The following is a 15,783-nucleotide window of genomic DNA, read 5'->3' on the forward strand; positions in this document are numbered from 1 at the left end:
CCGGAAGAACAATGATGTTTGGGCATGCCGTGGCTTGTGCTAGGTATCAGTGAGGAGCGGGCTACCGTACATAGAAAGCGAATTTCTATTCGCCACCTAATGTAATTAAGGCTATCTTCTTAATCTTTGTCACACACCATTGAACTATGCGTGGATTGAATCTAGAGCAAGGCAGCTTCAATCACGAAGTCCTAGTCTTGTAAACGCGTCTTGTCCTATTCACTATCTTGAAACATCGAAGATCAACACTACACAATTTCAACCGCCCATTTCTTCAACTAAGAGTAGCATTAAAAAGCTTTGATCTTCCATACAAGTAAGTCTTCGAGAATTCTCACTCCCTCCTTTCACGCAGCAACACCTGTTCTGTAAATCTTGAGCTTCTTAGCCTTCCTTGGATGATAACCTATAAACAAGTCTACCATCTCCATGTCACTATGTGTAAACCCTCCATATACCTGCATGTCATCGAAGCGACGGAAAATGGCACCCAGACTGCAGTACACTTCACACATTGCAAGGTTTTGCCCTACGCAATTGCGACTTCCTTTACTAAATGGCATGAGACATCGTTCCCTGGCACGGACTTCTTCAATAGAGCCTAGCCATCGATCGGGAATAAATTTTCGAGGATCAGGGAAGTAGTCAGTTCTTTGGTGCCTAGTTTGGTTCGAAATTAGGGTTGATTCTCGTAAGTTCGCCGAAAAGAGTTATGGAACATTGGAACTCTCAGCTAAGCAGTGAAAACCAAAACAAAGAATGGATAATCTTACATGACCCAGATACTCATGCTAACAGTCGTCCCTCCTGGAAGGTTGACCCCTGCTAGGTCTGTGCCACCAGGTGGAACAACACGAGGGAGACGACCAGGAGCTCCGGGATTGAGTCTAAGTTCTCATCAGTGACCATGCTCAACGAGTCCAATTCGCTACACTGACCTCAAAGCTTCCTTAATGACAGCATTCAGGTAAGGCAAAGCCTCCAAAGACTTCAAACACATGGATTCTGGATCCGGGAACGCCTCTCGGAGCTCCGTGGTCAAGTTCTTGTAGATCACCTGATTGTTTACTACTTCGAACATGGCACGGATAATGATAGCACCCGTAGTTTCACCGCCTCCGCCGGTGATGTTAACAGCATCAGCAAATATTGCATGGTTGGACAGAGGAGCGTGCTGTTTCATGCCAGGCTCAGGATTGCGAGGAGAGATCAATTCGTGGAAGATGGTCCTTCTTTCTGGTTTGATGCCCTGGGTAATATCGCTACGGGTCTCTTCGACCGCATGTCTGATTGTCTACAGACGAGAAAGTAAGCGACATGCTTTATAATTTGCTACTGTCGGACCGACAATTAAACGATACTTACTTCGATACTAGCATACCAATGCTTGAAACCAGGATTTAAAGCAACGTTCACCCACTCCGGGATGAGATCAAAGATTGCAATCAAGAATGGAAAGGTCTGGAACCAAATGAACAAGAATTGGGTAGCTCGAATAGCTTCCTCGTACCATACGCCAAAATCTTTTCTGTCGAGCATATTCCAACAATGCCCATAGGAGTACTCGGTTATAACGTCTGCAGAGAATGCTCTCACAGCATTATGTGCATCGAATGGCTTCCCATCAGTGCCGCATGCTTCCAGCATGTCACACAGTTTGCTTGCTTTGCTTGCAACAACTCCTTCGAGGTCCAGAACGGAGCGACGAGAAAAGAAGGGGTTGATGGCTGTCCTGCGGACCTTGTGCTCCTCATTTGAAAGCATACTGGTAATGATGGGCGTCTTGATCGTTTTCTCCACGGTACCATACAATAATGGATCTTTGGAGAATTTGGTGCCGATACTGTAGATTTTCTCATAACTGTCGAGATCGTTGAGATGAACTTGGGTCGGAGAAATGCGAATGATTGGTCCTTCAGCACATGAACTTGTCAGCACTCATTCGATCTCTTTGAATGAAGCGAGGGTATAGTATACCGTATTTTTCGTGCAGCTTTATCAGCTCATGCAGTAGTTTCCCTTCTCTCACGCCTTGATGATATAGCATTGGCAATGTCGAGATGGACCACAGGAATGGACCCGGGATCTTGGCCAAGGGATGGAGATACCGGCGACTAACAAAGGTGTAAACGAGTAGCACGAAGACGGATAGAGCTAATAAATGAGGCCAATACGCCCATTGTTGCATGGAAAGGATCATGTTTGCTGTTCGTGCTGAAGCTATCTTTGGAAAGAGCTTTTGGGATACAGCAGAGACCTAGCAGAGCAATGTCCCAGACTCATAGGATGATCCGTCTCTTTGACTGCTTCTGAGGTGCCGTACGATAGAGACGACCTACTCTTCTAGCAGGACGTGTTATACTGCATGCATTCAATGACCTGATTGGCAACAATAGCGAAAGCGAAGTAGGATGGCTCTTAAGATACAGATTCCCGGATAAAGTGTCGGCAGCTAGATAACAAGTAAACGGCAGTTACAGACCGCATAAGCTCCGATCAAACTGGATGACAGCGGCAATAGCGGACATGGAGAACATCTCTTATCTCAGGCACACATACTTGTCGTCGTGTTTTTTCATTTAAGGTTAAGTACTACTTAATGAAATCTTGCTGACTGCAACGGAGATCCTTCCGTCTTTTGAACACGACATGAAGCGATGCAGGAGGCAAGGTAAAGGACTGCGTAATGAACAGCATCTTCCAAACACCACAGCGCTGGAAGCGTCAGCAAGTCGGATATCCTCACATTGGTTTTCCGAGAGATATCGTCTACAGCCTTCGTTAGCCTCCGTGCTGATATCTTTGACTACCGAGAATTAATGAATCATGATTAGGCTGTGTCGGCCCGCTCCGTACCCGTACCATGGCGCATGTGTCAAATGTGAACGCCATTGACCTTATAAGGCACATTTATCCGTAATCCTTGTGATCAATGAACCAACGGCGTGACACCAGCTCATTGGATATGGGCTGTAGATGTCAAGGGGTGGAGGCTAATGAGTTGTTCTTAAAGTGTACCTTATCTGATCATCAAATACATGACCGGCAAGTAATGTGAACTAGGGGACACTAAGAGTGCCATAGAACCATCCAAAGCTCCTTCATGATATCCTAGCCAAAATTTGATTCGAGATCCAGTGATCATGCGCTTAAATATAATTTAGTCGGAGATAAAGCCCCAAAGACGGTCCCTGCCGAAACTCAATGACAATGATTTAAATCTACGTGAAGCTAAAATAGCAGGAGAATTTGTGATAATGACTCTATAGCACGGATACGGAAAGCCTTCGTGTCATGATTGTCTTCCCTTGTTGCTTGATAGCGCAGTTCACCTCGACGCACCTGATCAGCCGATAGCTCTTGAAAACGGATAAACCGTGCATGAACGCAAGCATCAAGGCCCAATGTAGGACTATATCTTCACTGATCACATGCATCTCTCGCACCGACAGAATGAGGAAATTGAGTTGCCGATCGGAGAACTCCTGCTTCATAGAGTAGTTCACGAGACCCTCTGCAGCAGATGTAATATGATCAGATCCTAGATGTAATGAATGATAATTGCCGTGAAACAGTACCGCCAATACATCTCTGCACTCTGATATTACCAATGATGTAATAGCTTAAATTGTGAACAAACTCCTAATACTGGCCCAAGTGTTGAGAGGGTACAATCGACACATTATCAGCGGAAAACCAATTCCACTCCAGCGCGCTTCGCATGGACTCACAGCGCCGTTAATGAATATCAAGTATCCTTTCATTTGCGTTTCCGACAGTTATATGCTGAGTGTGGGTTCTGGATATTTGGATACACTTCTTCCTCACAAGTTCAATATCTAGAAACACTCGTTACACAGCAGTGTCCAGCAGCTATGACTTTCGAAACAGCCGACTCAACCCAGAGGACCAACCTAGACTATGCTGTTCAGCCACCCACTTCTCAGAACACATCAACCACTGAACCAGAGCGACTCGCTGCCCCTTCTACCAACGGGGCCTCCTCTCACGACATTTGGTTTTTCCCAAAAGAGATAAAGAATGATCTGAAAGACACTGAAGTTCCAGAAGCATTCATCGCCGAGGCTCTAGCTTGTGCTTGGGAGTATGCTCGATGTGTGATACCACACTTCACCAACTGGCCCCGCTACGTGGCTTTCACGCGGATCTTGGTGGTTGCAATCGTCGTGGAGTTTCGCGGCTCTCTCGTGGATGTGGTGGCTGGTGACAAGGTCTTGGGATATGACGTCGAAGAACTCATTGACACTCTCTTCGCTGGCACCGTCGGTCGAGATGCAATGGCTAGGGAGTTCCGCTCGTGGCTTCTAATCACGGGAGACAAGACAAGTCACAGACGCACCTCGGAGCTGTTCCATCGATATGTTGAGTCTCTGGCCTTTACGCCAAGAGATTGGTTTCGACTACGAGACTGTGATGCCCTGGCAAGGCTCACCATCGCAGGTACGTGAAACCCTCCGTTGCCTATGAACCGGATTTCGGAGCCTAGTTCTAAGGCTCCTCCAACGTACCCTATATACTGATATGTTGATAGCCGCATGGGCTTGCAATGATCTTGATGACATGTGGTTAAGTGAGGATGAATTTGAGATTCTCACCGAACTTTGTGACACGCTCTACGACTCCGTTGCTTTTATGAAGCATCGAGCTGAAGGAGAGACTCACAATACGTTCGCTTATGCTGGAGAAGAACTTCGAACAGAAAGTTTTCGCCGCTGCCGTGAGGTTTTATGGGCCCTAGATCTTGCTTGGGCTCGTTCTGATGGACACCGTTGCGTTATCAGCTTTTTGAGAGCCATTGGAGGCCCTATCCATATGAACATGCGACGGTACCGATTTGTGGAAGAGGATTTGACAATAGGTCGACCTGAGACGGAGCAAGTCGTAAGGGAGACTCGAGAGAACTACAAGCTCTGGAATAGAGTTGACATGATAAACAACTTGGAAAATAATCTCACGGACCACGCTCGATACAAAGTCGCACTAGCTCGAAGCAATACTTTGATGTTTCCTGGCCTCGCCGAGATGCTGCAGCGGTCGACTGATGGACGCTGTGACAAATGTCATTATCGTCTTTCCTATGGTGCTGAGACGGCTGGCCGCTTTGGGGGAGTCGAACTGTGCAATGTTTGCAGGGAGCGATGGAAGGTGTATCTTGAAGACTTCCCAAGCCGTGCCGCACGAATTTTCCCAGTGCTTTTGACACATTGGCCTTCTTCGATCGAGCCTGTCCATGAAGAGCAAACCTTAAATTGTGAGGAGGTGAGACTGTCAGTGTGATTTAAGATGACAGAAGAGAAGATTTTGAACGAGAAGCACCTGCATCGTTGAAGTGAGTTATGTCACGTGATAGACTTTACTACCTTTTGAACATAAGTTTTTGTCTATCGACATTAGATAAGGGGTAACTCCAGGAGAAAGTATAGCTATCAGGTCAAGTCTCTGTATTATCAGCTCTTTAATGAAAGATCAACCATATCGCATGACATAATGTGACCAGTCGAAGCGAAGCAGCGCAGCGGGGATCAGGTATTTAACCCTCGTTTATTCTTCCTTTCTCCTTTCGTCCTCGCAACTTGGAATTACCCCTCACCCCGAACTATGGCGCCCGTAACGGCACCTATGAACTTTCTAGTCCGAGATAGCTTGTACGATGACGAGAGACCGTATCTTCTCATCTACGAACCGCCGGCAGGTTTCCCAAAGCAGAATATCAAGCTGGAAAAGCACACCGACTTGAGAATAGAGGATATTCGAGTCTGCAAGGACCAACCTTCGTTGGACAAAAATGGGTTTCAGATCACCAAGTTTAGCAGCAAGATGTCTCGCGCTGATTTCGATAACGAGGAGTTGGTGAAGACAGTCTATCTTAAAGAGGTTGTAGATCATGTGCAAGCTATCTTTGGGGCTCAAAAAGTCCAGATATTTGAGTACGTGCTGAGGAAGAGACACGAGCAGTTCCCTATCTCAACTGGGGAGCCGTACGAATTCAATCAGCCCACCTCGATCGCTCATGTTGGTCAGTAGTTGAACCATACCGACACCCGCTCTAGACTGACAAGTACAGACACGACACATTCTTGGACTGAAGAGATGGTTAAGCGACTGAACCCTGCCACAGCCAATCAGTTACTCGAGAGTCGTGTGTTGTGTGTCAAGTTAGTTAAAGCCAGCTTAATACCAGTATGCATTCTAACAGCTCTAGTGTGTGGAAACCTCTTCGAGGTCCTGTTAGGGATTGGCCACTAGCCTTGTGTGATCCCTTGACTGTTGATACGCAAGATCTTCACCCTGGGGATCTGGTTTATGACGACTACGTAGTTGAGAATATGCAGCTACACTACGACGACAACCAAAACTGGTACTATATAAGTGACCAAATGCCTGATCAAGCGTGGGTATTTGTTCAATCGGATAGTAATAACCATAGGCCTGGTGTACCTCACTCAGCTTTTCCACTTCCAGAAGACGAAAATCCTCAAATGCCACGAGAAAGCGTAGAGACGAGGTGCCTTGTATATATATGATGCTGATAGTCTGTCATGAAATACAACTTGTGTCCCTGCCGTAGTTTTCAATGAGTGTGTCAATAATGAAACTCCATCCAAATACAAATAGCTTCATTATCTTTTCCAAATTACCAACGGCTCAACGTCCTACATTTGTAGAGCCTCTCGGGTAGGTAATCAAGTACAACAACTTCAGCCTGTCGTTAGCAATGCATCTCTGAAGCTTATGACAAATTGACAATGAAACTCACAAGCGCACCAAATCTTCTGTTTCCTAAAACTACTTCTTCTCAGCGCCCGAACTTTCACATTCTATCTTCCAGCTGTCGTGAGCGAAAAAGTTGCCAGCATTTCCAGCAAGCTCGAGGACCTCGCCCTTCTTGAAACCGAACCTTTTCATCTGTGATGGGTCAGGGTTCTGGTTTGGAAAGACTGCAAGCCACGGTCGCGCTTTCTGCTCGTTCTTTACGTCTACGATGGTTTCGGCAAGGTTTGGCGATCTCTGACTGTCTGACATGTTGGAGCTGTTTCGGATTCAGATCTTGAGGTGTTGAATATATCGCTTTCTTTGTGTACGAATACTTTGTGGGGGAAAGCATTCACTTCTTTGGGGTGTGCTGTTGAGTCTGACAAACATGTGGTTGCTGCCACTACTGAACAATAGCCTGATGTACCTTACCGAGACCGAGCGTACTAATCTGATTCGTGGGAAGTCCTTGCAGGAAATCTCGAAGGATTATCATGCATAGAATGCAGAAAGCCCCGCACTTCAGTTCCTAGCCACATATTTGACCTATCTCACTCTTTATCTGTACCCAATGAGGAACGGAGCTAAGAATTTGGGGACATGTGATCCTAATGTGGAATGCCATCACTGAAATTTATTGTCGTGGAATCGTAATTTACGCATAGATGTTACGCCACGTAGGAAAGAGGGTTTAAGGGTAGTCAGATTAGCGTGCTCTTACATTCGAGACTGCCGAAGGCGGTCTCAATTCATAAGCAAAGAGCTGTTATTGAGATTATGTGTAGCTTAGAACTCGAGCAGGCATTTTAGCATCTCGACCACAACGCTTGAGATAACTAACAGACAACACCATTTGGAAATATAATGAAGTTGTGGGTAGTCACAATCAATTACAGATCTGTTTAGCCAACTTACTGTTCCGGTCGTTGAGTGATAAGCTGTATAAGAAGTGGAAAAGATTGCCGAGAGTGGATGAGATAAGAAGAGTATTGGCGACATCAGGACTCGCGGAGGGCTGCTGGACTACAAACAAAGGTGTTGTATTTCTCATGCTAGGTATTATAAAAATATACACACTTTTCCTTCCTCGCATCAAATTTATAGATCCCTCTACAATCTGCAATATGTACAGTACCGAATGCTCTCTTTTCCCAAGAACTCTTCAAATATTTCACTTCCCCAAAATCGAAGAGAGTATTGATTTTATATATTCCATACCCTCTACTCTCAAAGGCTTGGTCTCCATGGCGCAAGGCTGGTCCTCGGAAAGGACGAAGTCCAGTGGCACATCGAACATATGCTTCTCCCACTTCGAAGCATTCCACAATCTTGGAATGCCCACGTTGGGGTCTACATCAGAAATAAAAGATATAATCATGCTACTCATCAGATCTGACAAACGAAAGTATGCCGGCGACTTGCTTTGGAAGGGACATGGCTCAAATCCAGTGCATAGCGTGTTGTGAAACATCACAGCTAGATCGGCAGCGTGGGTGGCACCCCGGCGTGGGTCCCACCCATACGGTATGGCATCGAATCGGCCACAGTATGTTGCGCTGAACTTGGAGAAGGCGTCACAGGTCAGTCTATGGGGTGCTACGTTCTCCATATCGCCTAAGATATAGGCAGCTTCAGTGAAGAAACGCCCCATTTCGTCTTTGTCAGTTTCTCCAGCCCATGAGGGTTGAACGAAGGGCGTATTGCTGCGTCTCGGCGTTGAAAGTTCAATCTCGCCAGTGGACAGAGGTAAGTATAGCTCGGTGAGTTGTCCTGCCACATTCAGTGGCAGATTGCGTTCCTCTGTTGCAGCAGTACTTAGAAAAATAGTTTATAGAACAACTCACAGATAAAGCGTTAGGAAAGGGGACTTACCAATCAAAAATGCCTTTACGCCCTCAAGAGAATCAAGGCCTTTGGGTGTATATCCACCACCTTCATTTGACGTAATTGTGCTCAAGATTGGCACCTTCACGAAATGATTCGCTTTTATTTCCAAGCTGCCGAATCCTCGAATAAAGTCACCGTCCACTACGGGATGTGTAAAAGCGCCCATGTAAGAAGCGTCGAAACCCCGACTATTGTTGAAGACGGCATTGAGTTCTTCGAACGGCAAACTCTGCAAACATACAAAAGGGTCTGAGGTTTGGCGACAGTCAGTTAAATAGAGGAGCTTGTCATATGCATCCTGTGCCGAAGGTGTGTGCGACCCTAGACTTGTCGTAGCTGGGCTGCCGCTGGTCATGATCACAGCACGGAAGAGGTGATCATCTCGTCCACCGTAAGCTGTAAGGTGTATTCCAACATTTTCGGCGCCCGAGCTGGCTCCCCACAGGGTGACTTTGTCTTTGTCTCCGCCGAAACCTTCAATGTTTTCCTGGACCCAATGCAGTGCGAGACGCTGGTCCCTCAAGCCCACATTCGTGTTTCTCGCGCCAATAACCTGACTACTCGACATAAATCCAAAGATTGATGAACGATAATTCAGGGTCACAGCAATTATTGGCTTGCCAATAGCAATTGACTGTGCAACAATCCAGGTGAGATTAAATCGTTGATCATTCGATCCCCCATGCTCGTAAGCTCCCCCGTATATCCATACCACGACAGGTAACTTCTTCTTTAGCCCTTGCAAATGTGGGCGAAAGACGTTGACTGTCAAGCAGTCTTCATCAAATGGTCTGGGAGTGTGCATGTCTCCATCCTAGGTCGCTATGTCAGAATTTGGTATCTTGGATGATCGACCATTAAGTTGCCAACGAAAGAGATCGGGTACGACTTACATAATATCCAACGCATTGCGGGCCAAAATCTGTCGCATTCATAGTGCCTTCCCAAGTTGTGTTGATGAAAGCTGGTGGAAGAAATCGAAGACTTCCGAGTGGGGGCTGGGCGTATGGAATTCCCAAGAAGTAGTCCTGAAAATATTTCGCGTTATGAATTCCAACATACGAACCATTGCGCGATTTAGCAATTGGTGATGCACTACTCTCACTGAGAAGCTCCTCTAAGTTTTTTTGCGTAGAACCTAACTTCCAGGTGGCATTGTGTTGAACTTTGAGGAATGTACCAAGCGTTATTACCGCCACAAGTGCAATAGCCAGAATGGTGAGAATCCATGAACAGAGATCCAAGGCTGGTCTGGTGATCTTTGTCCTGTTGCTCCGGGACTTGACCACTCCCGACTCAAGCTGACAGTCAAGGAAGGGCGTGTCTGGTGAGACCATCCTATAACCGAGAATGAATGGAACAGATGAGAGACAGAGCTGACCGAGGTGATCGTCTGTTTTTCCCTATCTGTGCTTCCATCTAAGGAAAGAGTGAGGAGTCCGGTTAAGAGAGGAAATAGCTCGATGGGAAGAATTATCGAAGCGCGGTCATTCAGCACTGGATAATTCCGCGGAGGATGCGTCTAGTTCACTTTATTAACAAGAGGGAACTGTTATTCATATTTCTTGGGACTCTCATTGTGACTGGGTTGTTGTCGTTTCATGCGCTAAACGAAGTAGAGTTCTGGCTCGCTTAGGAGGGGGAAGTCAGAATTGTTCCCTAAAAATAGCTGGGGGTGGCACAGCGCTGGAAGGAGTTCCAACCGGCTAGTGCATGTACTGCATTGTAGATCTCAGGATCGAAATGCGGCAGACACCCTAGCTGTCATAATGCAATTGATCTCAATCCGCATACCTTCTGCTTGTCAAACCCAAAGGACGCGCATTTCTGTGAAGACTTTTAGATCTCATAATTAGATCTTCATGGGCCGCATTTACGTAAGCTAGCCGCACGAGAGACGTTGATTGAGTGTTCGTTTCCACCTCTTTGGGTGTCGGGTCGAACACAAAGCGGACTTTTCAGGCCACAGGCCAATGACTGCCATTTCGAATTACGATCAACGACATAGCCTGATTCATCTTCATCGAATATGGCCAGACGAGCACCTCCAATTTGTGCTGCCATCTTGGTTACATTAATTTTATACACCACGGCACAACAAAGAGGGCATGCCATGGTTCCGTCTCTGTCAAGTGTTCGAAATAGCACTCTTGGGGTATGTTCAATCATTTAAGCCTTCTTGGATCGAAACTAAGTACGGAAGTTCGAGCTCATCCTCGCTGTATCAACGGGCGGTTCTTGGAGGCGCGATGGCCTTCTTGAAGCAGCTGAGTTGACAGGGTTTCATATTCAAATGCCCCAACAACCCACTTGGGCAGATCAAGATACACAGCAGTTCACGAGGCAGACCTCCCGAACTTCAGGCAAGAAGCTTACGCTCGGTGAGGCAGGGTGTTGGCTCGGCCATTTACATCTTCTGAAGTATATCGCGACCGCGAATCAAGACACCGCGTTAGTCCTTGAAGATGACGTCGATTGGGATGTTGCACTCAAGGACCAACTCGAGCTCGTCTCGCCACTGATCCGAACGTTCTCCGATACTGATCTTTCTACTTCGAAAGAAAACATGGAGCCGTATGGCACAGACTGGGACCTCCTCTGGCTGGGCCACTGTGGCGACATTATTCCTCGCTCCGGTGTACAGAGTATCTATGACACATCCCTTCCCGTAGACGGAATCTACACTGAAAGTGACGGAAGCCAGACTCGCTTTCCCCAGTTCACTCGAATGGTACACCGTTCCGTGTCCCCAATCTGCAGTTACGGCTACGCTGTCACAGGTCACGGTGCAATGCGAATATTGGCTCTTGTAAGCAGCGGGGTAGACGCGCAAGTCAGTGAGCAGTATCAATTCTGGTGTAAACATGGTAACTTGAAGTGTATAACGGTCAATCCCGAACTTTTCCATCATCACAAGCACGCTGGGACTTTTGCCAGTGAGATTGATGCAGTGGATGGCTGGAGGGAGGATAGTGATTTGGAGGCGCATAGTTATACGATCAATGTTCGGAACAGCGCACGGTGTCAAGCACAGGCTAGAAGAGGTGCACCTTGTAGTTGATTGTAGCAGTGATCAAGTGTTCTTAGAAATTAGTGATAGAACTCAAGACGAAGTTAATGACTAAGACCGTTGTAGTCAAAAATTGATTGGATAAATGCTTTGTCCGGCAGCAGATAGCAATAATCGTGAGAAAAGCTTGCGATAGTGTCTCGAGACATATAGAACACCAACGAAAGAGCGATTAGTTTTATTATTTGCACAGGCAACGATATTGAAGGTTCATTTCCTTATTTTGGGGTCCATTCAAAAGGAGAATTTCTCGGTACACAAGAAAACTTTCAACTACTAGACGAGAAAAAAGGGAAACAATTCATGGCAAGATACGATAAAGAAAAGTTAAGCGCCCACAGCACCCATCTCCTAATCTCTGAGTCGGTATGATAGTTTCTACTAGGTTGAAAGATTTGATCAAGGCTCGCGCTTGACGCGTTCTCCTGGGTCCCGCTTGATCCTCTCTTCTGGGACTCGCTTAATACGTTCCTCGGGCTCTCGCTTGACCCTCTCCTCTGGATTCCGCTTGATACGTTCCTCCGGCTCGCGCCTGATGCGCTCTTCGGGCTGGCGCTTGACGCGCTCTTCGGGTTCACGCTTGACTCTCTCCTCAGGCTCACGCTTCACTCTCTCTTCCGGCTCTCGCTTGACCCTTTCTTCTGGATCGCGCTTGACGCGCTCTTCAGGTTCACGCTTGATCCTCTCCTCTGGATCCCGCTTGATTCGTTCTTCCGGCTCACGTCGATTAAGTGCAATGACTCCGGGCTCTCTTTTCAGAGCGAGAGCTGGAGCACGCTCCAAGAGAAGCTCCACATCTTCAGGTATGGAAAGGGCAGGAGCTGCGACTGTAACAGCAATAGTGGCGAGCAAGATTGCAACAATCTCAGAGAAACGCATTTTGTCTCTTGATGCTGATACTGTTAGCTTTGAAAACAAGTTGTGCGTAGTAACTATCGCCGGTCTAGTACTTACTGTGTGTAAAACAGGGATTGGTCACTGACAGACGAAATTTGGGTTTGAGATGGACAAATTTGATTGAAGGCTGAAAGATGGACTTGGAATGTATCTCAGTTCACCCGCGAAGGAAGAACTTCTTATCCTGTATTTTTCCTGACTTGGTGCTAGACAAAAAAGAGATCGATCTCCCGCTGTTACCACAATGCACCCACGTTTTTTATAATCACTCCACCCGAATCTCTAGGATTACACTCCTTACCACAGCGTATGAATCCTTCCTCGAAAATAACGGATTATGTCGCATGCATTAGGCTGCAGTGAATTCTGGGTGTAGTTTCTGTGATGGAAATAGACATCCAAGCTCAAAGGTTTTGGTGATACCCCATCACCTAATTCTCGCTTACCTCGTTAGTTATGATTCAGGGGCTGAGCTTTGGCTCGGAGGATCAGAAATTATGTCTGTGCCTTAGCTGAACACTTGGCGACTCGCTCCTATTTGTCAACGGCGCGGGAAGCAAAATCCTGCATCTTTAAACAATAAGCCCTGAAAGCTCTCTTACAGAATGAGGATTCCAAGAAGACGCGTCGTGCTAGTTTAATAATGCATTGTTTCAATAGTCTGGTCAATGATGCCGAGAAATAGTAAGCACGGGAAAAGCCAGCCAGTAAAATTTATAGAAGTCCAACCCGTCTGATGCCCGCTAGACGCGCAGTATCCGTTATTGCGGAGGGTTGAGTTCAAAGCATGATAACACGGCATAGAGGGAATGTGAGGGAAAATGAGGCCGCGTGGATTTGTTTAAAATTTCCATGAAACGAAGGAACGAAGGATTGTTTTCAGAAATATCTTACAAGAATATTTTTAGAAGCGTGTACAACGATATTTCACCGGGAATGATACTGTTCATGCACTATAGCATGACACGCAAGAATCCTGAGGAAATGGGCATATCATGAGCGCATTATGTGAAATACTCACGATGAAGACATTTAAACAATTTCTCATCGAGATACGTTCTCAATCCAAAGTTTTTGTGGAATCATCGGCCCCACTTGTACTTAATTGATCACAGTCGAAAGTGCCCAAAGAGCCACTCTGTGTAAGAGAGCGAGTAATACTCCAATAAAGAATGGCAACCACTTTGCCCGTACCAAAAAGGAGAATACGTAAGTTATCACATCAGATTCACTTCCCTCACATTTTTAATTTCCCCGTGCAGTACTCTTATGTACCACCCTGGTATATTGTTTCCTTACAGCAGCTATTACATTTGGATATGCACCACTCAAGCCGATTTTGATCCAAAATGGCTTCTATCAAGGTTCTTGTCACGATCTTGATGCTTCCGAGGAATATCCTGAAGGGCAATCCTGCCCTGAACAAGTATTGAGGTGCGTAATCTAAGAATTGTGGTGAGCTGGCTCTGATTTTGACGTTCCAGGTTGGACTCAATGTTTACTATTGCAGCTGCTGCTACACATCTGGGTGCTCTCCCAGTAGGCAGCTTTCTTGATCGATTCGGGAGTAAAGCCACTGGCTACGCGGGGAGCGGGTTGCTAGCTCTCGGCGCTATCCTCTTCCCACGAGCATCTGTAAACCTCTTTGACGCACCGCTTGTGGGATATGTTTTCCTCGCTCTTGGTGGCCGCTTCGTCTTCACCTCATCTTTGCACCTGCATGGCTTGTTTCCAAAGCATTCCAACTTAGTGGGAGCATTTCTGGCTGGATCTTTTGACGGATCCTCGGCTGTGTTCCTTATCTTCAGCTATTTCCATGATAGTAGTAGAGTGTCCCTTGAGCACTTTTTCACGGCATATCTGTCCGTGCCAATCTTTGTGTCTTTGGTCCTATTTATTCTCATGCCGACACAAGTGACTCATGTTAGACTGGCATCCAAAGACGCATGTCATCTTGAAGCTGAGTCTGTTCGAGCCAGGAACATTTCCGAAAAGACAACTAGCATCTCATTGATAGATATTGGTAAAGAGGACCTCGGAGACGATGTCGCTTGTCTACTACCAGGCTACGAAAGCGAAGAAGACGCAGAGATCCAAGAAAAGGCGCAAGGAACAACTACCGAAGAGTACAAATTCATTCGATTATCTAGCGAATGGCCTCGGCTTCATCGTCGTGCAGCAATGCAACAGATGAAGACATCGTGGTTCTTCATCCCAGCAGCATTTACAGCTGTGCAAATCTTGCGGATCAACTATACCACCGCCACGATCCGACTTCAATATTCATATTTCTTATCCTCGAAAGCTGCAGCCGACTCATTGGCTGACCTTTACGGCTTCGCTCTCCCTCTAGGTTCACTGCTCAGCATTCCTGTCAGCGCTTGGGTTGTGGCACAAGGCAACATAGTATCAATCTGGCTCATCGTCGTTTCGTCAGGGACTCTCGTTGGATTGATTGGCTGCCTCCCGTGGGAACTCGCCGGAACGATAAACATCTGGTTGTCAGTAATTTACGCGCCAATGTTTATCGCCGCATTGATAGACTATATCAAATGTGTCTTCGGACTGGCGACCATGGGTACAATCTTTGGGTCTTTCTTGTTCGTATCCGGTATCGTTGGTCTAATCCAAGGCCCTCTGGAAGATCTTACTGCGGTCCATTTCGAGAACAACCCACTCCCTATCAACATGGTCATGACTTCGCTCACGCTTCTACTCGGAATAAGTCTTACGTTATTCATTTTTTGCAACACGACGAGGAAAGCCCGATCGACACAGGTCGTCTCAACTGCATAGATGGATGAGTTATCTGGGTATGGCAGAGAGCGATAATTGCACGTACATGTTCAACCATGTTTAGAAAGTGTGAGGGAAGCTAGGCAACAATATATAGATTGGACGCCTTGATAGAGTCCTACTACTACTGACTGAACTCTTGCGGCCTCAACTTTATCATCTCAGACCTGTGTTGCGATAATTCACAGTGGGCCCCGTCTTCATTGTCTCCGTACAAAAACACACTATTCAGGCTAAGGAGCGCCCCTAAGCGAAAATTCCAGGCTCACCAATGCCCCAAACTCAGGGCACGGCTGCTGGACGTTAACGCTGCTGAGTACCCCAGGCTTAGAAAGTGTGTTTAACACATCTTAGAGGAT

General features: G+C 46.6%; 7 protein-coding genes across 7 annotated transcripts; 4 read left to right on the forward strand and 3 right to left on the reverse strand.

The window, feature by feature from the left end:
* Positions 1–196: 196 nt before the first annotated feature.
* On the reverse strand, positions 197–2,188 carry LY89DRAFT_645240 (cytochrome P450; the record flags this gene model as incomplete). Its single annotated transcript, XM_018211872.1, has 5 exons — positions 197–660; positions 774–887; positions 939–1,294; positions 1,366–1,913; positions 1,978–2,188. The coding sequence occupies 5 exons, from the start codon at positions 2,186–2,188 to the stop codon at positions 348–350; spliced, it is 1,542 nt and encodes a 513-aa protein (XP_018072006.1). The 3' UTR covers positions 197–347.
* A 1,687-nt stretch (positions 2,189–3,875) lies between these two features.
* LY89DRAFT_747336 (uncharacterized protein) lies at positions 3,876–5,422 on the forward strand (the record flags this gene model as incomplete). Its single annotated transcript, XM_018221119.1, has 2 exons — positions 3,876–4,461; positions 4,553–5,422. 2 exons carry the CDS (start codon positions 3,876–3,878, stop codon positions 5,296–5,298), a joined length of 1,332 nt encoding a protein of 443 aa, XP_018072007.1. The 3' UTR covers positions 5,299–5,422.
* Positions 5,423–5,619: 197 nt separating this feature from the next.
* On the forward strand, positions 5,620–6,519 carry LY89DRAFT_733488 (uncharacterized protein; the record flags this gene model as incomplete). Its single annotated transcript, XM_018219805.1, has 4 exons — positions 5,620–6,037; positions 6,086–6,176; positions 6,224–6,390; positions 6,449–6,519. 4 exons carry the CDS (start codon positions 5,620–5,622, stop codon positions 6,517–6,519), a joined length of 747 nt encoding a protein of 248 aa, XP_018072008.1.
* A 1,426-nt stretch (positions 6,520–7,945) lies between these two features.
* LY89DRAFT_781816 (alpha/beta-hydrolase) lies at positions 7,946–9,998 on the reverse strand (the record flags this gene model as incomplete). Its single annotated transcript, XM_018222515.1, has 3 exons — positions 7,946–8,574; positions 8,647–9,475; positions 9,555–9,998. The coding sequence occupies 3 exons, from the start codon at positions 9,996–9,998 to the stop codon at positions 7,946–7,948; spliced, it is 1,902 nt and encodes a 633-aa protein (XP_018072009.1).
* Positions 9,999–10,392: 394 nt separating this feature from the next.
* Positions 10,393–11,732, forward strand: LY89DRAFT_58730 (uncharacterized protein). Its single transcript, XM_018209421.1, has 2 exons — positions 10,393–10,816; positions 10,865–11,732. Exons 1-2 carry the CDS (start codon positions 10,691–10,693, stop codon positions 11,720–11,722), a joined length of 984 nt encoding a protein of 327 aa, XP_018072010.1. The 5' UTR covers positions 10,393–10,690; the 3' UTR covers positions 11,723–11,732.
* Positions 11,733–11,958: 226 nt separating this feature from the next.
* Positions 11,959–12,877, reverse strand: LY89DRAFT_781817 (uncharacterized protein). The gene is made up of 2 exons (XM_018222516.1): positions 12,686–12,877; positions 11,959–12,624 (listed from the first exon to the last, which is right to left on the reverse strand). Exon 2 carries the CDS (start codon positions 12,608–12,610, stop codon positions 12,131–12,133), a length of 480 nt encoding a protein of 159 aa, XP_018072011.1. The 5' UTR covers positions 12,611–12,624; positions 12,686–12,877; the 3' UTR covers positions 11,959–12,130.
* Positions 12,878–13,883: 1,006 nt separating this feature from the next.
* LY89DRAFT_747353 (uncharacterized protein) lies at positions 13,884–15,510 on the forward strand (the record flags this gene model as incomplete). The annotated part of the gene is made up of 3 exons (XM_018221120.1): positions 13,884–14,062; positions 14,113–14,542; positions 14,624–15,510. Coding segments are annotated over 3 exons (1,410 nt in total), but the record flags the coding sequence as incomplete, so codon positions are not given.
* Between the last annotated feature and the right edge of the window lie 273 nt (positions 15,511–15,783).

This window comes from Mollisia scopiformis (genome assembly GCF_001500285.1).
Source record: "Mollisia scopiformis unplaced genomic scaffold LY89scaffold_11, whole genome shotgun sequence".
Classification (NCBI taxonomy): Eukaryota; Fungi; Ascomycota; class Leotiomycetes; order Helotiales; family Mollisiaceae; genus Mollisia; species Mollisia scopiformis.